This window comes from Melanostigma gelatinosum (assembly GCF_949748355.1).
Source record: "Melanostigma gelatinosum genome assembly, chromosome: 13".
Taxonomy (NCBI): Eukaryota; Metazoa; Chordata; class Actinopteri; order Perciformes; family Zoarcidae; genus Melanostigma; species Melanostigma gelatinosum.
This window is the reverse complement of record NC_136646.1, coordinates 7,723,525-7,747,544: the sequence shown is the minus strand read 5'-3', so window position 1 is coordinate 7,747,544 and position 24,020 is coordinate 7,723,525. Positions and strand designations below refer to the sequence as shown.

Here is a 24,020-nt window from a genome sequence, read left to right as displayed (position 1 = left end):
GTGCACTATTTCATGTTATATGGCCAATTCAGCATCCAGTTGGTAAGCATTTAAGAAGCATTTCCATAAGTCCCAATGCTAGCATGTTCACAGAGAGGACATATTGATGTGAATCTGTAACATTTGTGTGCAGCGCCACATCAAACAACCTATTTTGGGCATTTATATGATGAGTTGTACAGCCACCAGCGGCCTTAACTACTGAGAGAGGAAACTGGTGAGCTAGCAGACACTGCTGGATGTACGGCAAGTGGAATCCTGTTACATGTTGTTATTATGCCAGTAGCTAATGACGTAAGACTGAACCACATTATGTTGAGAGTAAAAAGCGGCCGATACTCATCAGTCCCTGGGACCATCTCCTCTGTTACCATCCATCACTTCCCCTTTCCACCTCTCCATACATTTCATTTTAACGGCGCCCACATCTGTTTGTCCACTCCTTCTCTTCGTTCTCCCGCCTTTAACATCAGCCGTTAATTTTGTAACTTCCGCCTTTGTTTTAAATTTTTCTTTTCTCCCCCCCCCCCTTCTTTCTTACGTGTAATTCTCTGTTCTCTGTTGTTTGTGTGTCTCGTGGCGGTGGTTCACTGTTGGCTGGTTGTGTGTGTGTGTGTGGGTGTGTGTGTGTGTGTGTGTGTGACGTCACGGTGGGTGTTATCTAGGTTTGGCCAGCACAGTCATTTGCACCCAACAGTTTCAAAAGATACTGCTGGTTCCTCCGGTGACGGTTGCCCCAGCCAACGCGGTAGTCAACGGCAACGACACCACGTTCCATCAGATCCATATCCTGCCTCCACCGCCTCCTCCTCCACCACATTCCCATCAGCCACTGCTTCCACTTTTCACTTCCTTTGGCTATAGCAAGTCGCCCGTGACAACCCCACTGGGAGACACACCCACTGCCCCAGGTACACGCCCCATTTTTCATTATTTGTATTATGATTATGATTATTATTATTATTATTGTTAAAGCTTCAAGGGATGCTTTCCTCCACCTATGCTAAAAAGCACCATGTCTGATTGGTCATGTAAGATTCTTATTGATGTTTTCAATGTTGTTTTAAAAAGGCATCCATTGAAGTTTTCTGTTATGGATCATTATTTATGTATCTTTATGTGTTGCTCATACTATATAACTTTCCTTTTTCTGTTGTTGCTGTTGTCATCTCCATTACTGAGAGCCAGAGTCAGCTTTTAGCCGGGAGTCTAACGTGCTTAAGCCACTTGCTATTGTATCACTATTGTAGAAATAAGAGCTTTGCCCAGTGGACGTACAATATGAGCGATAAAAAGAGAAATATTTCTTGCTCATGGTTGAGAAAAAGTTGATTAAGCACAGCTATCTGATGGACTATTTCACTTGGACTCCGTAAGGGTTTCATAAAATCAACTCCCATTTTTGATACTATTTATGGTCTCTAATTACCACGCTACGTAGTAGATGTCTTCGTTAGTGGCGGAGTCCGCCATCCCAACGCTGGATTCAGATTGCCTGTACACGCACAAGCGATTCACAGCAAACAATGCATCCATGGAATACAACATTACAGTTTGTAGCTGAACCACAACTTTGGCCTTTTTCACTCGTAAGACCAAAGATCCCACCAGTTGCTTCGTTTCAGGGCCCGTAGATGAACAATATCATCAGTCTCATGTTAACCGGCTCTGAAATGAGGCTCTGTAGGGCCACACAGTCAACCACAAAAAAAAATCTTGACCTGTAATAGGACAAGTCTTAGTGTAAATTACACAAGTAATGCCCTTCTGAAGTGGGTTTGATCACTGCTATAGCATTTCTGTTGTATTTAAAAAAAGCAGCTTTGTGGGAGAGAAAACAGTTGACAGAGTAATGCTAATACACTGGTGTGGTTTTTTTAAGGATGTCGTTGTAATACCGCTGCCATTTCGACTCACCCCACACAAGAAAAATCTTGTGAATGTATCTGCCAGAGAAGAAGAATAGATATAAGGTGGAAGAGGAGCTCACCGCTGACCTCTGTTCAGTTTGTGCTTCACTTAAATGTCTTTCCCATTTATTTCTTTTATACATTTTTTTGCAGTACTAGTTTTCCCCCCTTCCTTCCTCTTCGTTCTTTCCCTGTATATCATAACTGTCCCAGCCACTAAGACAACTTCAACACACACACACATCCACACAACCCTCTCCTGACCAGACAAGTGTGTTTTATTTATTTTTTTGTTCTGTCCTGCCTCGTCCTCGTTATTGTCACGTCTGACCATTTCAACACCACTCTTACCCACCTTGCACTTATACCCTCAATGTGCCCGCGTGAGAGTGTGTGTGTGGTGTTGGTGAAGGCTTCGGACGAGGGAGCGAGTCTCGAGCTCTTCTGAATGTGCTGAAACAGTTCAGTTTAATCATTTGGAAACAATACCAATTCAAATTGTTGTTATGTCTTTGGGTAAAAACATACATTTGTTTTCTGGAAAGGATCGATGTTGTCGCTTAATGACAGTTAAGTTTGTCACAGAGGTTTAGTTGGAGATGTTGCTTCGTAACAAAAAGCTTTTTCAGACATCGACGGGTGATATTTTCTGACTAATTCAAAACTCCAGCGAGATATTGCAGCTGGAATAAACCTAATTCATTCTCATACAGTCATTCTTGGACTCTTTAACATAAGGTATTGGAAATGAAATGCTAATAATATGCATTACATGCAAAGATTCATCAAATTCTAACATATAAAATGTCAAATGTTGCGTCACAGAGACCCAAATGCATTGTTAGGAAATGTCACCCAGGATGCTCTGCACGTAAGGTATTCACTGTGGCCCGATCTCCAATCTCCACGCTCACAGACTTTGAGACGTGTTCCCGCAAAGTCCTTGGGGGTTTAAGGCTGTCCCACTTTCAAATCGTCGAGTGTTTGAGGGCTTTCTCCCGCAGACATTTTGAGCCCTTCGTGAACACTCTCCGTAACTCCGCATTTCTGCAGACTTTGCCAAAGGTATTTACCCACAATTCATAGCGCTGTGACGTTAAACACGGGGCTGCCAGCGGAAGCCAGAGAAAAGGGGAACGAAGAGGACGGCACAAGCCTGTTATATTACATTTACACAGAAACGTTAAGGATTTAAGGTGGAACATGAAAACACATGAGAGCAGAGGAACGCAATCAGAGGCTATTTATTACACATAAGTTATTCATCAAACATTTCCTCCTGTTATTGAAGCTGTTTTGACATAAACGAGTAAATAGATTGATTGACAATTACCTCTCATCTCCTGAGGCAAAGGCCTGGAATACGTTTAAATCAAGGAATAAAAAGTATAGAATTAATACCGGTACTCACAATTGTACATGACAAAAAAAGGTTGCAGCCTCTCACACTCAACCATTTACCAGGTGGCGTCAGTTAAGTCCCCGCGGGTTCGGGGTCTAAGGCCTTATAGGGGGCATTGGGATTGGGCCACTGACTGTAAACGTTCTACCTGGTGAACAGAAGCCTTCGCTGGACACCATTTTGATTCCTCCATGAGAATAAACCCCCTTTAGGAAAGTGTATTATCATTAAGTCCAAGAAAATACAAAAAAGGGAATGCAGTACCCAATTAAAGAAAAGTAAAATGCCTTTACTTATACATACATCAGGTCGGTACAGTTTCCCTCAGCTTTGATCACATTGTTTCAAATCGGCACATTTTTGGAACTCACAAATGATTCCAGTCAAATCAAATTCTTTGAAAACAGACTTCAGTCCTTTGTTTGAGGTCACTTGGAAGGAGGCAAAATGGCCACAAGAAGGAGCTGCGACATTACATGGGAGCAAATGGAACAATTTTTTTTCAATGTGTGTGTTTCTCCGGAGCACTGTCGGTCACACATATAAACCATTTATAAACCCGTACTACGATGGTTATAATGGTTTATGACACTCTCCAAATGCACTACAGCAGCCCCATTGTGGCAAGGCTTGCATATATAATCACACACATATGGCTGCATTATATATGTATATGTATGTGTATGTCCATTATGGCATATATGTGTATATACACAGATATTCATGTTATGGATTTATTTATGTACGATGGGTATATAAATGTTTTCATATATCTATATATATCTATATATGCTGTATTTTTTCCTGTGTATGTGTGTGCGTGTGCGAGCGCGAGCGCGTTTGTGAGAATGTAAGTGTGGTGTGTAAGTGAAACTTATTTATCCTTTTCAAAAAAAACCTTATCCGCTCTCTACTGGCCCCTCTGTAAGTTTTGTAATTTAGGAATATATTTATTTAATTTACGCAGTTTAACCTTTTTTTTGGTCTCAAAATATCACTGTATCAGCTGTAATCTGTCGTTAGTGAAGTGAGATGGTTTGCTCAGTATATTTGTAAAATACAAATACTGTATGTAGCATTGTCAATACTCAACATTTTGGATGATTTTAGCTATTTTTACCATTATGTGACAAAAACCTAGATTAATTATAAATACTGTCAATGTTCTGTAAAATGATGCAAATATCCCTTACACCAATGTTTTGTGATCGTATCAAATTCAGGTTTAGCGACATGTAAACGCTAGTTTTGAGCCTATCTTAAAGCTGTACTAATCAATATTTGTATCTGAACAATGGATCCAATGTGTAATGTCAGTTGGGTCCTTGTAGTTGTTAAACCACCAGGTTATCATTAGGCCATGCCGTTCTACTCGGCTCTACGGAGTTTTTTAGCCCCTTTAAGCTAATTGTTTTGGTTTTTACGACCCACGACTTTACCAAATCCCAACAGCAAAGAAACAAAGTTTGTGACCAGCGGAGCTTTTAGCAGCTAAAGAGTTAAATCACGGTGGTGACCAAAACAGAGCTAAAAGGCAATTCAATATTTGACTTAAATTCACCACCTTGGCTGAAACGCAACTTCAAATTAATGCTAATGTTGCCAAGTGTTTGCTAACACGTTACCTGTATCAACTAATAATTTGTCAATGTTGTATTTTCAGTTGCTCCAAAGTTGACCAAAAACGAACATCAATATTAGATAGCAAAAGGATAGCAATGCTTCCAAGGCCAGTTTAGGGTCGGTTAGCGGCTAACAGTGGTGTTCTGTGTTGAAGGTTGCCGCGGCTCAGAGGCAAGTCCTCACAGCTCTCCCACCACATCCTGCGGGCCCCATGGAGGCTCCAACGAAGAGATCTGGGTACTGCGCAAGCCAGTGGCAGGTAACTAAGCCGCGCTGCGCTGAGCCCTCAACCCCCGACTCCCTTTAAACTCTGACCGGGGGTCAAACAGTATCTGACATCCGTTCAAACATTTTTTTTTTTAAATTAAAATACTTTTCTGCCCGGCACTGCCTTGCTGGTGTCTATGGTATTGCAAATGTCCCCAAGAACAGAACCAAAACTATCCATCTATTTCTTTGAGCTAAAAAAAAAAGATGTTGTTTGAAGGCTTTCAGATACTCTTTGACCTGCTCCTGACAGTCCCCCATGTCCTGCTTAACCCTCCATCTAAAGCTCAGCTCAACTCAGTGGCCTTATGTGTAGGACTGCAGCCATCTGCATCGGTCTACAGTCTGTGTGTCTTTCCAACTGGATGTATGGAGACATTTTCGTGTGAGAGAGAAGAAAAAAAAACGTAGGAAACAGAGAGAAAAAGAAGTGAGAGAAAAGTTGTGTATGTGTGTGAGTGTGTGTGTGAAAGCGGAAGGTGTGTCTTGTTTACTCCACTTCTGTGTTTGTCGCTCAATCGTCCGTCACCCTGTCTGTCTGTCCGTCCGTCCGTCCGTCCGTCCGTCTGTCCGTCCGTCCTATCCATACAACAACATGCTGCCCAGTGCATTTCAATGGAGAGTCACACCTGTTACCACGTTGCTTTGGATATCAGCTAAACCACTCAATGTGTGTGTGTGTGTGTGTGTGTGTTTGTGTGTGTGTTGGCGACTGTGTGCATCGATCTGTTTGTTGCATGTGTGCGTCTGTATGCACAACATCTATCCATATCGTTTGGGCGATTGCATGCATGTGTGAATGCACATGTGTGTGTGTGTGGGTGTGTGTGTGTGTTTGTGTGTGCGTGCGTGTGTGTGTTGCAGGTGGAGACCGCTGCAGTTTGGGTAGTTCTGGCAGTGTGACCAGTGTGCGGTCGTCGGGCAGCGGTCAAAGTGCCGGCAGTGGCGGGCACATCCTCCATGCGCAGGCTGAGGGGGTTAAGGTACGGAATACACACGCACACACACACACACACCAACACACAAAATGTAGCCACACACAACTTTGTGTGTATGCACTGCTTTGTTTTGTAAGTGTATTCATGTGATATTCCACGAGGTGCATATAATCACAAACAAAGAGAGCCTGACCAAAAAGAACAATATCGGCAATGACAAAGAGGCTGCTGGGAAATTCAGAATTTAGACGTTTTCATAACCTGCCGAAAAAAGATGTCAAGATTTATTTTACAGCTCCTTCATTTCTAAATACCTTCCAAGGAACTTTCCTGGGAAAAAAGTAGGACATTTGTTGTTCAACTTGCACGCTATTTGTTCTATCACGTTGTTTTGTTTCTTCCTTCTTTTCCCTGTTAAAGGGGTTTTCTTTTGGGGGGAGTTTTTCCTTTTCCAACGCGAGGGGTCCAAGGACTGAGGATGTTTTATGCGAAGGACTGAGGATGTTTTATGCAGATCGTAAAGCAGATCGTAAAGCCCTCTGAGGCAAATTAGTCATTTTTGGCTTTACAAATATATTGAATTGAATTATTAATTGGGGTGAATTGCTCGTGTAACAGAGAGAGTCGGGCGTTCACCCGCCACGAGCAAACTCATGGACGACTCTTTCAGCTTACCCACAACTCCCGCCCTCTCCCGATTTTAGTCCAAATGGGCTATTGTTTTTTCCGACTTTTTTTCCGAAACTGAGTCACTGTGCTTTCCGGAGGACTAGCCCGGTTCGTATGCACAACTGCACACGCACCACAAAGAAGCGGGATTTGGGATTCACCTCTTTCACTTGTGAATCGAGTCAAGTCGTTCCTCTTTAAAGACATTAACACACTCACAGATACACTGACATACATATTTAGAGGCATTGTTCTGCATGTGTTCTTAGCCTGAAGATGTCTCTGAAGTTGCTTATTTACTCTTAAAAGCAGCCAGCTGCACATGTCACACATTTCCAGCGAGAAAGAAACTGCAAGTGAGACACTTTTAAGCCGCCTAAAACATCCACACAGCAAAATTAGACCCGATTGCGGCCCAGACTGACGGGTAGCATCTGTCTTCTCCGTGTCTCACTGCACTTGCTCCTCATCAGCGCCAGTCAGCTTTTTATCGCAGTGCTCGCAGTGGAAGCCTCAGAACCGAGGTTTAAATGTGATTAATGTAGCGATAGATGGCAAACGTCACGTCTTTTATTTCCAGACAGACTTTCCTGCAAAGATCGATCTTATGTGAGAAGATGAGGTTTTAGAATGGTTTCTTAATAAGAATGCAAGAAAGAACCCAACCAATCAACTTGTTTTTCCTGCTCAGGGTACATTCTTGTGTAAAGGTATTACTGTAATTCATTAGGAGTATATGAGCACTAGATTATTTATAATGGCATTTTATGATTTACAGTAGAATAAACTATTTTGATGATCATTTTCCAGTGTGTATGAAAGAAAGAACAAATGACACATTTTTGCATTGACAATGGCTGAAATGACAATATAGTCATGGAACTTATAGTAATAAACCTATAAAGAATTATCCTCCATCTCTGCAGTTCCTCCCAGCTCTATAGAGCATTTTAGCATCATTCAGCTCATTGTTTTGGTTACAACCCAAAACTTTAATGCTTTGATTCGCTCTTGACACTCCCACCAGCCCTGTTCCAACAGCAGCAGGCAGCTATTTTCATTGATAAGCCTCGGCCCTCGGGTAAATCCACTGCCCAGCACCAAACGAGCAGACGGTATAAAAGAAACCACCCCTGTGCATGTTCGTCTATGTGCAGCCCCAAGAAGCAATTTAAGCTTAACATGTTACACCAACTTACAGGGGGATAAACAAATGAGAAAAAACACATTGCTGCTTCAATTAGCCTAAAAATGTCTTATTCAGTGTTTGATTGTATTTAGCGCCACCCTCTTGTGTTACTTGGTTGTAAAAACCCAAAACTCGAGGCTTTAAAACCAGAGTCCACAAACCAATGGGTTACGTCACAGTAAAGACGACCTCCACTGCTTATAGAAGCTGCTGGATGCCTGTTCACGTGCACACGTTTGTGTTCTTGTGCACTTGCAGCTTCTGGCCACAGTCTTGTCACAGTCTGCCAAAGCCAAGGAGCATCTGCTGGAGCAGTCCAAGTCTGTGGACCAGCCTGCAGGTAGGACAGGGGTCGGCTCGGGGCGGGGGGGGGGGCTTCTTCAACCCAGTTACTGTGTCATTGTAATTAGTTTACTTACAGAAGGATTTTAGATGTAACTCTGTATGACTTTTATTCACAGTAACCAGCCTTGGTGTTATGAAGCTGGTGAGAACATGGGGATGTTTTAAGAAAAAAAAAAGAAGATTAAAACCAGGGAGGAAGTCATAAACCACTGATCTTTTGAAAAAAAATTCTGAATATCAATTCTACACTCACTCACTCACACACACACACACACACACACACACACACACACACACACACACACACACACACACACACACACACACACACACACACACACACAGATCTTGGCTGGTTAAACAGACAGATGGCCAAGGCAGGAGATGTAGGAGGAAGTGTAGCATGGTGCGATTTGTTAAGGTTTGTTATATCTTGGAGAGCAAGGATGTGATTGGCTCCCTTTCAAAGCAATGAGGGAGACTGAGCAGAAATCGATGGGTGGAGAAGAGTAGAGGTCAGGCTGGCGGAGTCAACTCATCTGTTGATCGGCCAGGAAGCTTACAGCGACAGGGCGACAGCTTTTCTTGTTAACTGGCCAATGGTGTTTCTCCCAGCAGGCTCCGCCAGCTCCTCTCGGACATCGAGCCAATCGGGCTGTCCGCTGCACGAGGCGCCGCCTTACGACGCCGTGGTGACCAGGAAGGGGGAGGGGCAAGGCGAGGGGAAGGTAGGACAGTCCCAGAGTCTCCGCAGACTCAGTCCTCTCTCCCACTTTCATTCAAAACGCAAGCAAGTCACATACAGACACCATCAACGTGAGCGTGATGAGAATGTAGCTCCTCAGTCACCTCAACCACAACCCTCTCTCTCCTCCACACGCACACTCACACACACACAGACTATATATATTTACACACACCAAGATGTCCCAGCGGTTTCTCTCGCAACTGGCCTCGTCCATGCTGCGAGTGTTCGGATGCAGCCATGACACGGTGAGTGTGTGAGTGGAAGATCTCCGGTTTGATCTTGTTTGGGTCCTGGAACGAGGAATCGTGTGTATGTGTGTGTGTGTGTGTGTGTGTGAGCGAGAGAATCCTGTCCTTCTCTTGTTTATCTGCTCCCTGCTATCCATCGTTATTCACTCCTTTTAGTTGCAGTTCACTCCTTTTAGTTGCAGCTTCTGCCTCTTCCATTGCGGTATTTTTCTTCTTCTGTTGCAGAGACAAATGTCTCTCAATTGATGCTCGGTAGCTGCGCCTCAGGCAAGATATCGGTGTGTGTGTGTGTGTGTGTGTGTGCTGGCAGGTGCCCAGCAGCGTGCATGCCGTGGGACTAGTTCGGCACAAGAAGTGTGAAATCCAAGCTTACACCATGTACAGTAAACTGTTATTTACTGTAGAGCGTGTGTGTGTGTTTCTATGTGTGGGCCCACATTTAAGTTCATGTCTTCATTTTCTAATAATTCTAAAGCGTGATAAACCGACTATGAGCATATTAAAATAACAGGTGGTTGTGTGTGTGTGCCTACAGTGTGTGTGTCAGTGTGACTGTGTGCTGCCATGTAAGCCATGTTCTCGTGGCCATCTGTTAGCTAGAGTCCTGATTCCTCAGCACCCGTAACGTGTCCCGCGGTAGGGTGAAGACGATCAACGGTGGTTCAGCGAGAAAAACCAATCAGCTTTGAGGGAACAGTGTGGAGGAGGAAGAGGAGGGTCGTGGGGAATTATGAGGAAGAGGAGAAGAGGAGATGGAGAAAGACAGAAGGGGTGTCGGACTTTAAAGGAGGACCAGGGTGCGGAGGAAGAAGTCGTGCAGTGGTTTTAACAGTTCCACCCGGTCCTGTAGCTCCGTCCCCTGCTGTCGCCCTTTAAGAGCAGGACATTGCAGCAAATCAGCAATTTAAAGAAGCCGGAGCAACCAGCTCCAGGTGCCTGGATTGTAACATTACCATTAAACAACAACCAGCTATAGAAATAAAGCAGCTGTAGAATCCTCATCCTAAAGCACATCTGTGAATAGAATCACCCAGAGTAATTAGGTGAGCATCATTAGCAATGTAGCTTATTATTTAGGGAATGTGGTATATTAGGTGGTATATTTTTAGTATTTATATGCCCATATTTCCTGAATGTTTTTTTCAAATTTCAGCTACATGTTTAGCCATCAACACCTGAGCTTTTGTTGTTAGCCTCGTCTCAGCTGGTTCAACTTTTTGGCCCAACATCTAACGAACTGGAAATCCCTGTTGAAGTGTGAGAATATTTGAGGAAAGAGAGTTCTCGTGGGGACATGTGTGAGAACAAAGAGTGTGTGTGCGTAAGTGATAAATATATATATATATTACATTTCTTTCCGAGTTATTACCACGCTAATGCAATACAGCGTTTTCCAGCTGTAAAGTGTCAAATGCCCACTGCTAATCTGTAGCTCTTCCTGTAGCATTTGGGAAACTAGAGGCCGGGCCTTTCTCCCTCCTAACGTTAGCCTGGTTTTCTCTACAGGGCCAACTAGGGCTAACCAGGGCTAAAAGTCAGCCGGGTTTTAAAGCCAATAAATCATTATAATCATCCGTAAATGGATACGAATTTGTCTTTTTGACAATAGTAAAGCTGTACTGACAGACATGGTGGACAGTCCCTTACTACAGTATCTATTGCGGCCCCTTGTTTGGCCCTACTTGGCCCCCTGCTGAGAGAAAAGTGGCCGTTGAAGAAGCCAACACGGAGCCAGTGACAGCATTCCCCCCCCCCTGTCTTCTCTCCCGTAGAGCTCAGAGGCCGTTGTCCAATGGCTGAGCGACTTTCAGCTGCAGGTCTACGCTCCAAACTTCCTGGGCGCTGGGTATGACTTGCCCACCATTAGCCGAATGACTCCGGAGGTAAGGCACCCGAACCCCCCTGATCCCCCCCCCATCCCCCCACCCGAACCCCAGAGAGGTCACAGGCACCTCCAAGGACCACAATGGAAACGAGTCTGCACGACTCTGATTTGTGCTGTCCTTGATGTTTCACCAGATGCATGTATGCCATTTCCCTTTAAGAATCCTCAAAGGAGCACTATTAGACCACTCAACTAACCTGATCTCAGCTGTACTCTCCCTGCCTCCTGCCTATATTCAACATGTGAATGAAGTATATTCAAACTCTGTATTTCTGTCTGGCAAATTTGAAGCTACCACCAGCAGACTGTTAGCTTAGCTTAGCACAAAGACTAGCTGGTTCCCCCAGTTTGCAGTCGCTACGCTACGCTACTGGCTGCTGGCGCTAGCCCAATATTTACCATCCAGGCATGAGAGTGGGAACAAACGCGTCATCTAACTCGCTCGTGACAAAGCAGATAGAGCGTGTTTTCCAAAACTATTCCTTTAAAAAGGGTACATTTCCAGTGACCTCAGACTGGAATCCGAACAATTTGCATAATATACGAAAGTAATATAAACCAACACAAACCATGAACTGTAGGTTACCTAATTGTTAATACCACAGTTTCAATTAATGAACACTACTTCGCCGAAATCTCATGTACTACAATGAGGAAAAAAACACTACTTTATGCACGAAGCACACAGAAAGCCTCCCAAGGCTGCTAAAACGCTCTCTGGCTGACCAGGACCTTCTGCTACACCGTCCGAGTTTTCCCAGAATTCACTTGTGAAAGATATGATGTCATCAGGGTTGTCTCGGGTTCGGCTTGAGACCCACACTAGGGACTAAAAGTCAGGATATCTCGGCCTCTGCTGCTTTGATTTTGACTATTTAATTTGACACCCCCAACTCAATGAAATAACAATTCTAAATCACTGGAGTACCCCTTTAAACGACACATAAAGAAGTACAATATTGATATAATATAATTTAATAACAGAATCAATGATTGAAAATAAGCTCAATATATCCACACAACCTCCTGACCCTCCCATCACCTTCAACACTGCTGCTGCTGCCTGTTCTGAGGAAGTAGACCGATGCTCTCACCTACATACAAATAATTGATAGCACACATAAATTATTTGTGTACGTACGTACACTCCGGGCTGTGCATGCTGGATGGCTCAGAGCTGAGCTGACTTTCAATGGGTTTTGTCGTCAGAGATATATCGTAGTATTCTGGCCTATTCTACTGTATGATTGGGCCACACCTGCATATAATGTATGAGTTATGCAAATGTGTGTGTGTGGTGTGTGTGTGTGTGTTGGGGTGATTGTCGTGATTGTTCATGTGTGTTTGTTAAAGTGTGTTCTCTGTGTCCACCACAACTACCACTGAAATACACAGAAACAAAAGTAAACAGACAAAGACAGGATGATGCACTGTATTTGTTATGCTATAAGGTTCCAAATATGTCAACACACCATCACTTTAACACACTTTAGTTTGTGTGTAAACACGAGCTTGTTCGCTTACCACAGAAGTTGAATATAAATGATATCTCGGAGAATCTGATTCTTTGCGTCCTTTTCACTGCAGACATTTGCTTTTTGCTTTCCTTTGATTTTCTTATGATTTTTGAGACATTTACATTTCTGCTCTATTCTCAACTGGCAGAAGCTTTCATCAGATGTCACGCTGTCACTTGTTTCTTTGTGTTGCAAGTTTTCCTCTGTGTGTGTGTGTGTGTATGTGAGAGAGAGAGATAGTGTGTGTGAGTGAAAGAGAGAGAGACTGCTGGAGTCTTGGGGACATTTGAATTCCCTTTGTGGAGAAAAAAGCCTGAACATGCAATCACTGTGTCTTATCACTGTGTGTGTGTGTGTGTGTGTGTGTGTGTGTGTGTGTGTGTGTGTGTGTGTGTGTGTGTGTGTGTGTGTGTGTGTGTGTGTGTGTGTGTGTGTGTGTGTGTGTGTGTGTGTGTAGGATCTGACGGCTATTGGAATAACTAAACCAGGTCACAGAAAGAAGATGACATCCGAGATTAACAAACTGAGTCTCACCGAGTGGCTGCCTGACCAGAAACCTGTGAGTACAATTCAACACACACACACACACACACACACACACACACACACACACACACACACACCACTGCCATAGCTTGGTAACCAGTTAGCTGTTACGTTACCAGCTGTAGTGCCGACCAGCCCGATGAGCTGCCATGTTCTTGTTGTTCCTGTAGGCCAGTCTCGGAGAGTGGCTGTCTGCTATTGGTCTAAGCCAGTACCACCAGGTGTTGGTGCAGAACGGTTACGAGAACATCGAGTTCATCACTGACATCACCTGGGAGGACCTGCAGGAAATAGGCATCAGCAAACTGGGTAAACATACAGATATTCAATATATATATACATTTTTTCTACATCATAACATATGACCACCATGATGGCTAAAGTATCCCCTTCAATGCACTGGAAGTACAGCAGTTTATGCTCGGTCCTTGCAAGCTTATTGAGCCCAGGGTTGGATCTGTGGCAAGCATTTCTATGTGTTACATGTTCTAAGGAGACAAGCTGCCCTATAACACATTAATAACATGTGTTGTAACTAATCCCAGTGTGGCGTAGACGTATTGTAAATGGAGCCCTGAAACTGACCAAATGTGGTCAAAGTTTATGGGACAATTCAAAAATAAAACTGATATACTTTTCTTTCAACCTGCAGTTGGTAAAAAAAGAAGAGCTTAACGACTTAACTACATTCAATCATTTATCTGTAAAGTAATGAAGAAAGAAGCTTGAACTTTCATGTAGCGTTAGCTAGCTCAGTGTTTGTAAGCGTTAGCTTGCTGGCTAAAATGCGTTAACTGCTGTTACAGTTTATACAGCGGTGCTACAGCAGTATGTAGATGATTAACATTGATTAACAGGCTGGTTTAGTTGTGTCACAAAAATAGTTTCAGCTTGGTAGCTAGGCTGCTGCTCAGTGTGTTCAGCCACAGGTGTTTGTAATTAGGCTAGCTAGCCACACAGTCCTCTCCACTGCTGACTGTGAAAATGGAAATGTTATGTGGGAAAATAAGGAATAGATAAATGATTAAATGAGTGGCAAAATCAGAAAATAGGAACATTTTGGTGGTAAAAAATATCCAGTGAAAAGTAAAGTATAAAGCTTTAAAATGTAATTTGACGTGATCAAATATATTCATGACTTGTCAGATTACCTTTAACCATATTTGGTTTTCAGGGGCTTCATAGTTGTAGCCCATTTTCACATTTGAGGAACGATCTACCTTTATTTAATATTAATGCAAATTGTAATCGAAAATGTGATTTATTTTGATTGAAACTTGATATTTATAGTTACCTTTAAAGAAGTTAACTTAATTAAACAGGAGCTGTAATTGTTCAATCTTACAATGTTTTAGGCCACCAGAAGAAGCTGATGCTGGCGGTGAAGCGGCTGGCCGAAATGCAGCGCAGCTCAGACGGGCGGGACTCCCTCAGAAAGAAGCCCCCGCCAATCACACAGCAGCAGGAAGTCATATCGATGGACGGTCCACCTCTAGACGGTGAGCTAGCAGACGAGACGATTGTCTAAAAATGATGGACGTTTCCGTGGATTGAGATCTCTCCGTGGTCAAATAGTTTATTATTTCTCCAACAGTACAGTCATAACCTCCTGTCCTATTTTTATTTATTTATTCATATTAATTCTGATCCAGTTGATTCATTTCAAGGCTTACTTTCTGTTTTTCGCAGAGGTCATGTCTCCAAAGATGAGCACTTTCCAGGACAGTGAGTTGAGCACCGAGCTACAGAGCACCATGACCCAGCCAGGTCAGGAGGTCAAAGCTCAGCGAACACGCAGCAAAGACCACGATGAGGTGATGACAGGAGGTGGGGGATGGGGAGGAGGTACTGGGCCACCTAAGAAGGAGGCACGGACTATGAGGCAGCAGAGCAGCCAGGGAAGCACCTCCTCCCACAGAGGCAGTGTCTCCTCCCAAGGCAAACACCGTCACTCCCACTCCCATTCGATGCCTGCGCCTCCCTACACGCCCCCTCACACTCCTACCAAGACTAGAACCTTATCTTCCTCCTCCTCCGCCTCCGCCTCCTCCGTCCAGAGCACAGCTTCCCCGCAGGCCAAACACAAGCCGTGCCCCCAGTTCATCCAGGGGGAGAGGCCTCAGTCACCGCGCTCCCACCCTCAGTCTCCAACCCAACGCGGACCGCCGTGTACCCAGTTTCCACCCCAGCAACAACAGCAGCCTCAAGTCCTGCCGCAGCACCAGGCACACCCCGAGCACCATCCGCAGACACAGGTCACTGAGGTGAGGGAGAACCAACAACCACAGGTCCCTCTACTCTGCCTCCCACCGGAGGCTGAGCTGGCTGAGGGGGAAGGGGAAGAGTCTTCAGCGCTCCAGAAGAAACGCGTCCACAGTCTCAACCGATACGCCGCCTCGGACGGTGAGTGCGACGAGAGGACGGAAGGAGGTGGGAAACGAGAGGGAGGAGGAGAGGGAGAGGCAGAGGTGGTGGTAGGTCAGGGCTCTGCCGTCGCCAGGGGGGACAGAGTCAAATACGCGACGGTGACCCACCGTGTCAGCCGCAGCCACTCCGTGCGCAACCAGGACAAGACCGTCAACCGCAACCAGATTCAGCCCTTCTCCCTGCGTCAGAAGAAGAAAGGCCCGCCCCCACCGCCGCCAAAACGCTCCAGCTCCGCCATCTCCAACTCCAACCTGATGGAGGCCAACGCGCAGCCGCACGAGCTCACTACCACGGGGGGGATGCTGGACGTGCCTTACCACCAACAGCGACGGGCCAGCGACCTGGGGATGTCCGTGGAGGCGTCTGAGGTGGAGAAGAGCAGCGTGGGTAACGTGGGTAGCGTGAGGAGCATCGCCGCCATGTTGGAGATGTCTTCCATCGGAGGTGGAGCCAAAGGCATGGCACTGCAAAAGAATTTCCTGCAGGTATTTTAGAAAATCCAGGTGTTCATTCACTGTAAAATGTATTTATTTATTCAGTTAATAAGCTAAAGCATGATCGACCAATTGTATGACTGTGTGTTCACCAGGTGGGGAAAACACGCAATGCCATCGGTCTGGATGGTGAAGTGGTGAACCGACGGCGGACCATCAGTGGCCCGGTCAGCGAGCTGGTGGCGGCTGCCAGGCGCGAGCAACCAACTCCCTCTGCTTTCCCAGATCCCTCCGTCCAGCCTGAAAACCCCCCTCTTCCTGAAAAGTCTTCCTCCCCCAACCCTCCGTCCTCCCCCCACCCCAGCTCGGGAGGCAGTGGCAGCTCGTCGGAGAACCTGCCGTTCGCAGATGAGGGAAGCCTGACCATCCGCCGCCAGAGTCGAGGAGAAGGAGAAGGACAGGTAGCTATCTATATATATATGTTTGTCTATCTATCTGTCTATCTATCTATCTATCTATCTATCTATCTATCTATCTATCTATCTATCTATCTATCTATCTATCTATCTATCTAATGTAACGTGCTAAAGTTAAATGTGCTTTAATGTATTACAAATCCACACTGAAGCTTCTGTGTTCTGTAAGCTTTTTTTGTGTTATCCATTTATCTCTGTCAATGTTTTTGACTGTTTGTGCAAAAATTACCTCTTGTCACGAATATATGAATTTTCCGTTAGTGTGTATTTTGTGTTTGTCTGCAGGGTGACGGCGAGGGTCCTCAGGGAGACGGGGGTTACACGCAGGAGGACATCTCCAGGGTCGAGGCCACGGCGACCTTTAAGCGACGGGCCCGCAGCTCCAAGCACCACCCCAACGGATCCGACTTCACCCTCCAGGAATCGTCCACCGTCAAGCGGCGGCCCAAGAGTCGCGACAAGGAGCCCGAGGGCTACGCCGACCTGGCCGCCAATGGAGAGCCTTTGGGGACCGGGCAGCCGAACACCACGCAACCGTTGCCCTACCAGAACGGCACGGCCACAATGAAACGCCGCCCGGCGTCCGATGCAGGAGTGACCGAGCAGCCGCAGCCGCAACCTCAACCTCAACCGCAAGTTGCTGCTGCGCCCCGCAGGGACAGCGTGGACCAAGGAGCTCCAGTGGCAAATGAAGGAGGTCCCGTGAGAAAACCGAAGCCTCCGGTCTCCCCGAAACCCGTCGTGGCACAGATAAAGAGACAGGCAGGCCCACAGACTCCACCACAGCCTGTCTCCAACAAGAGAGTCCCTCTGCCTGGCCCTGGGACGCCTGGAAGCCCAGGTACTCAAATTATATGATGGTGTGTTTTTTTGTCAGGTGGGGGTGAGGATGGGTTTATGGGTCTTCAAGGGTCCAAAAAAATCTGTTGAATGTTGCTGGTGCTTTGTAGTAAAATCAACCTCTTGGTGTTTATGGCTGTTCCGAATTGGCCACAGTGGAAGGTGGGACGTAATAAAAAGGGTCTGGACAAGATAAATTGTACAAACTGTAGGTTAGAGAAAGTTGCACAAGCCTCTCCATTCCAACGGCGGAAACGTTTAGGCGAGGAAGTGTTACATGCTGTTTGATAAGCACTTTGTTTGACGCCTTAAAGCTAACAAAGTAAAGGTGTCAGTATGGTTGAAACAAACTTGTTTGGGATTTGCCATCCGACCACGTTAGCAAACGAAAGGCATTCGGGCGTTCACAGGGAAGTGACAGAAGGAGTAGCGGAGCTTCGACACACCCGGCCAATCGATGTACTGATAAGCATGATTGGCGGATTGATGGTTTCTGACTTTTAACAGTTGTTAGACGCAACCTACTCACCCTAAATTCAAAGGTGAAAGGGGAAGGAGGTTTCAGACACCGATCGAAAAGCACTTTGTTGAGGCAATAGAGTGGTACCCTATGGTACCCCAGCCTGTAAAGGTGGCCGTATGCGAGCAACGAAAGAATTCGTACGTTGCGTTGTCCAACCACGTTTGAAGGCAAAAGTGTTTTTTTGCGGTTCTGAACAGCTACACTTGAGGACAGAGTGAAAGGCTGCCGTCATAGAGACAGTACAAACCTTCAGTCTCTCCTCAAAGGCGTTGATGGCGTTGCGCTTGCTTGTACACACAATGTCAGAAAGGTCTGGAGGATGGGTTTCAGACGTTGGTGGACCATCTGAAAAGGTCTTTGGTGGAAGCACACTGACCTCTAGTGCCATGCTGTCACTACCGAGATTACTAAACTACAACTAACTAGAGGGTACGGGCCATGAAAAGCTGTCAAAAAGGAGATATTTCAGGATACATATGCCAGTCACTGATCAATTATGCCATTTTTTTTCCTGTCTCTCCATTTTCTGGAGTGGAAGGAAAGAAGATCCCTCCACCTGTCTCGCCTAAACCAGCGCCCCCGCCCACAGCACCCAAACCGGCCAAGCTCATCCACTCCATGACCAGCCCCTCCTCCACGAGCCCTGCCCCGGTCAAACAGCACCCTGCGGTGGCCCGACAGACCAGCTCACCTCCCTGCTTCCCTCCATCCAACATCCCCGGCCCGCCGAACGCCAAGCCGCTGAGCCCGTCTCCCCAGAGCCCTCACACCCCGCAGACCCCCACCACGCCGCAGACGCCCCAGACTCCCGCCACCCCCAGCCCGACCCCGCCACCTGTCAAGCCCCCCCGCTCCTCGATCGGGGGGGTGTCGGTTGACAGCGGGATGGCGGGAAGCGGAGTGGCGGCGCCCGCCGCTACGACGCCCGATTTCGGCGTGGATTCGTTGGTGCATCAGAAGCTGGAAGAGACGAGTGCGTCGCTGGCCGCGGCTCTGCAGATTGTGGAAGATAAGATACTGCGGCAGGAGGAGTAAGCTCACACACACACACACACACAGTCTTATATTCACGGAAACACATACACTTCACAAATACTAATTATAATCACATCGGTACTTTGGTTTATGACATAAACTAATGACATCCCCATCAGCCTCAGCTGTAATCCATGTGACAGTAGGACTATCTCGATCCATCTCTCCATTTGCTCTACACGACACAACTGATGCCGACTTCACAGTAAACGACTAGTTTCCACACACCCGAGATTGGAGGCGCTTGCAAATTGATGCTTAAGCGCTGTGTGTAAACGCGAGCCAAGAGGCTTGCCACTCTTTGTACTTCTGGGATATATTTTTCTTTTTTTGTACGATATTTTTGTTCCATGAAAGATATATTTTTTTTAACTTGTAAGACATACATTTGTTGATGAAGCATTAGAAATATGTTGTGCATTACTTTAATAGGTATATTTTGTATTTGCAAACTACACTGTGATTGTTCATCAAAGGGCATTTGTAAAACATGTTTTGTTAGTTTGTTAAGTTTTAGCAAACGGTCTTTAGATCTGCTCGTCTGTTGGTATAATGTTTTGCTTGTGTGTGTGTGTGTGTGTGTGTGTGTGTGTGTGTGTGTGTGTGTGTGTGTGCTTTTAGCTCCGTGGCCGAGCAGAAGACCACGGTGAGCATCCTCGACGACATCGGCAGCATGTTCGATGACCTGGCCGACCAGCTGGACGCCATGCTGGAGTAACCGCAGAAACCGGTCAGCGTGTCTCCACAGCAACGCTGCACCAGGAGTGACTCAGATGGCACAATGGGCGACATGCCTCTCTGTCTCTCTCTCTCTTCGTCCTCCTCTCTCTGCCGTGCTCATCCCCCCTTCTCCCTCCTCCTGTCGTCCGTCCTCCTCCTCTTCCTCTCGTCTCCCGTCGCTGATGATGAAATGATGGAGCAGCGCAACAGGCCCGGACAGACATGTGGCAGAGAGAGTGCAAGAATGAAGAATTTACAAAAGAGAGAGACACTAAAAGAGAGATGGTGAAAAAAAAGGACCAAGAACAGATGATGTGGAGAGATAAAAAAAAAAGAAAATCACAAGATGAAGAAATGCAACAAAACGGAGGAGATGGTAATCAAACAACGTTTTTCAGAACTCCACTCGGACTCTTGAAGCTACGACGGCGAACAAATAAACTAAACTAATCATGATTGAAAACCAACTGTGTAAGGAATCATAGTGTGGTATGTGTACATTCTAAGCATGGAGAGTTTATATCTACTGAAAAAAAAAGTCCTGCATTAGCACAGTAATATATATAATATACCGATAAATATGAATCTCTAGCTCTTTGGTTTGATGTCTTGGTTCTGTGTGGAATGGTGACCTCTGGTGTTGTGACGATGTAAAAGGACTTGGAAAGATTTTTAATCCGTGACCAAAACGAGACTATTCAGCTCCTGAGGTGTGTGTGTGTGTGTGTGTGTGTGTGTGTGTGTGTGTGTGTGTGTGTGTGTGTGTGTGTGTGTGTGTGTGTGTGTGTGTGTGTGTGTGTGTGTGTGTGTGTGTGTGTGTGTGTGTGTGTGTGTGCGCGCGCGTGCGTGTGAGAGAGATAGACAGCGTGACAGGCGTGCGTGTACGTGAGCTTGTCGGAATTTCAGGATCAAATTCAGTTTCCTGACAGCATTCACATACTCTGCTGCATCGTCATGGTCACCCCCCCCCCCCCACACATAGATGCACACCCACAGGAGAAGCACAATGACCCGCGCAGCCAGCTCACACACACAGTGGAGCCCGCACAATGCAAAATGTCAAAAGAGAGAAGCTACAGCAGGTTGGTAGGTAGGAGAAGGATTTGTTTTGGGGTGTGAGCTTTTAGCAAGACGTGGTGGAGGTTGTAAGAGGTTTTTTGTTTTTGTCAGGAGGGTGGGTCAAAGGTCGGCTCGGGCTCAGAGCGAGAGCGACGTGTCCCCAGAGAGAGCTGGGCCAATGAACTCAGCTTGACCCATCGACAGTTTCCAATCCCTGATACCTGCTGTTATCACAGAGGAAACAAGGGCAGAGCAACACACTTCAGAACATGGATTAACCCTTTGATTGAAATTCAACAACACACAAAAAAGCAAATCATGAACATGAATTCGTTCTTTAAGTAGGGATGCATCAATTTATTTCTCTTCGGATACTTTGACTCAGGTCTGATACAGATCACTGATCCAGTATTCGTGCTCACTGTGATCCAAAGCTTAGACTTCCCTTCCAGACACCTTTTTAACACGTATTACAAAACTCAGATCTCTTCCTGAAGTCTATGAATATGCTAATCGGTTACATTGTGCTTAAACCTCAGCATGTCAGTCAGCCGCCCGAAATAAGTGAGTGAATCTAAGTGATAGTGGAAACACTGACTTCTGTGATAATACTGATGAAATGAATCCTTCTATTGTGGATTTTACATCTGACTGTTCCCAGTGAGTTAATAAGGTCAGATACTGCTGCATCCCTACTTTAAGGACCCTGTATGCATTGAAACACATTATCCACAACTTCTATAGATCCCCGTGTGGGATCCCTCACTTTGTTGTTTCAGCAGGAAACTAAAAAGTCGGTTCTGAAGCCTTTTTCCCACCTGAGTGGACAGCTGTCCTCTCTGCATCTCCATCGTCCCACGCTCTCCTAACCGCCCACCCTGCGTTGCCATGACAATCTACATTATCACCCTCACCATTCTTCATCGGCATCGCCATGGTGACTAAGCATCCCATGACATGGGATAAAAAACCTAAAAGTGCTGGTAGAGCGAGCGGCAGCAGAGAGGCTGGATGGTTTGTGTCAGTTTAAAGGGGCACTCCAGTGATATCACACATTAAAGGGGCGTGGTGTGAGTCAAGCTCCAACAGAAATACACTTCCCACAATGCAACTCGTATCTTTCATTAGACCCTGTTTGCCTGGTCTATGCCTAGCCATGTCTTTCAAACTCAATGACCGCAGTTTGGAATGCAGTTATACAATCATAACCCTGATGACATCACTATGATATCATTATTATTTACTCACCAGGACAAGTGAACCTTTATACATGTGTAGAATTGGTGGAGGGCCCCTTTAAGTCCCCGAACAAACCAGAAACCGCATCCAGCGAGGTGTCACACCGATAACCCATTCACACAATCATCCAGGTTTTCCACGGTCACACTGCTGATATACATGACCAAGAATTCAGAGAATAGTTGTGGTATTTAAATGATGATCACATAGAGATTATATATATGGATATTTGCAACAACAAAAAAGAAATGTATTTATGATGTGTGTGTCATCCTGAAGACTATTTTTCAAAAGTAATCAGGTCGAATCTGAGTGTTGAGTCGGTTTGCTTCCCCGTGCTTCGGTGGTCCGAGCTGATGAATCATCGTAGGATACCATGTTGGGATATTTCCAGGAAGCGTTGGTGTTTTTTTGTTTCTTTTCTTCTGCCTACATGTGTCCAGTTGTGGCAATGTGTATAATACAAGCCATTCTAGTTGTTCCGTTTTATTATTTTTGTATGATTTCAAATGCAATGTTCCGTTTTCTTTTCTTTTCATTCTTTGAAACATGTGCCTTGCTTTGTGATTTTGGTCTGACTACAATACAGTAGATGGGTATGTACAATGTGTGAGGATCTCTCTCTCGTTCTGTTTTGCTCCCTTAGTTTATATTGCCCCCCCCCCCTCCATCACAGATGAGATGTGATATTTGAAACATAAAATCATCAGAACTCAACAAAACCCAGGTCATCTTTCCACCTCTCTGTGTTCTGTTATTCAATCAGTAACACAAACTGTTTTCATTTGGTATTTTTAAAACTAAGTCCTCTCCATCTGATTGGACAATGAGAGACTTAATCCAATTTTGGCAACTTCACTCACAATTTTGTCAGAACATTAAAGGTGTAAATGTGCTACATTTTGGAAAATTAGCTCTTTTGCTTTCTAGCCGAGAGTAAGATGAGAAGATTGACACCACACATGTACAGTAAATATGAAGCTACAGCCGACAGCCGGTTAGCTTAGCATAGCATCAATATAAAAGACTGGAAACGGGGGATAAGCTAGCTAGCTCCAGAAAATATATAGTGTTTGTTGAATTCATACAAAAGCCGCTGTAAAAACCACTGTTGTGGTTTTGCATTACCTTCGGATGGAGCCAGGCAAGCAGTTTCGCGTTTCCAGGCTTTGTGCTAAGCTATGCTAACCAGCTGCTAGCAGCAGCTTCACATCTAATGGCCAGAGTGGCATCAATCTTCTCATCTAACTCTCAGCAAGAAAGGAAATTAACTCATTTGGACTACTTTTAAATGTAGATTTAATAAAAACATGTAAAAACTTAAAAACAATGAATGTAGGTGTATATTTGAATTGTCTTACATCTGGTCCCATCTGGGATGTGGCAAATTTTTTCCAACCTGATGTTTATGTGAAATTTCCAAGCAGAAAGCAAGTATTTAAAATCTATGTTGTAGCGCGTCATTGAATCCATGGCAAATCCCCCGACCAGAGGCTGTACGGGGGTCAAAGGTCAACTCTACTTCTCTCACTGACTTCAACCACACACCGCTCTCTGAACTGGGCGCTGTCACGTTAAAGCAGCATTTAGCCCGTAGGTCTCATTTTGGTCATCTCTCACGATGCAGGCAGTATTTTTGAAGTGTGTTTGGGCGTGTGGGGATATTGGGATCAGGCTACAAAGGTGAAATACTGCAGATGGTAAAAATAAAAAAAAACACACACAGATGGTCAATTATGTTGTGGAACAAAAGTACATCAAAAGTACAAGCTGTTTTTATTTGGTTTTTCCGCCTGTGCTTATCGGAACAGACACCAGACTGGTCTCCTCTGCTCTGTGGTGACTGTATGTGAATGCGTGAGCGAGGCCGTGTGTGCGTTCTGTGTTGCTCTGCTATTGACTGTATGAAACCTGTGTGAGTGTGCGTGTGTGCGTGTGTGTGTGTGTGCTTGTGACTGGACAGTGGTGTGCTTGCAGTGA

General features: G+C 45.4%; 1 protein-coding gene across 1 annotated transcript in view; it reads left to right on the top strand.

Moving 5' to 3' along the window:
- The window catches only part of caskin1 (CASK interacting protein 1), a gene marked incomplete at its 5' end in the record, with an annotated part of 94,249 nt that extends 73,640 nt beyond the window's left edge, over nucleotides 1-20,609 (top strand). Inside the window, 14 exons of the mRNA XM_079282259.1 lie at nucleotides 666-911; nucleotides 5,090-5,194; nucleotides 6,067-6,185; nucleotides 8,257-8,338; nucleotides 8,962-9,071; nucleotides 11,112-11,222; nucleotides 13,199-13,300; nucleotides 13,458-13,596; nucleotides 14,643-14,786; nucleotides 14,977-16,199; nucleotides 16,304-16,609; nucleotides 16,886-17,465; nucleotides 18,520-19,018; nucleotides 19,644-20,609. Of these exons, the coding sequence (XP_079138385.1) occupies nucleotides 666-911; nucleotides 5,090-5,194; nucleotides 6,067-6,185; nucleotides 8,257-8,338; nucleotides 8,962-9,071; nucleotides 11,112-11,222; nucleotides 13,199-13,300; nucleotides 13,458-13,596; nucleotides 14,643-14,786; nucleotides 14,977-16,199; nucleotides 16,304-16,609; nucleotides 16,886-17,465; nucleotides 18,520-19,018; nucleotides 19,644-19,740 (3,863 nt within the window). The 3' untranslated portion in view covers nucleotides 19,741-20,609. The remainder of the gene's footprint in view (nucleotides 1-665; nucleotides 912-5,089; nucleotides 5,195-6,066; nucleotides 6,186-8,256; nucleotides 8,339-8,961; nucleotides 9,072-11,111; nucleotides 11,223-13,198; nucleotides 13,301-13,457; nucleotides 13,597-14,642; nucleotides 14,787-14,976; nucleotides 16,200-16,303; nucleotides 16,610-16,885; nucleotides 17,466-18,519; nucleotides 19,019-19,643) is intronic.
- Nucleotides 20,610-24,020: the final 3,411 nt, after the last annotated feature.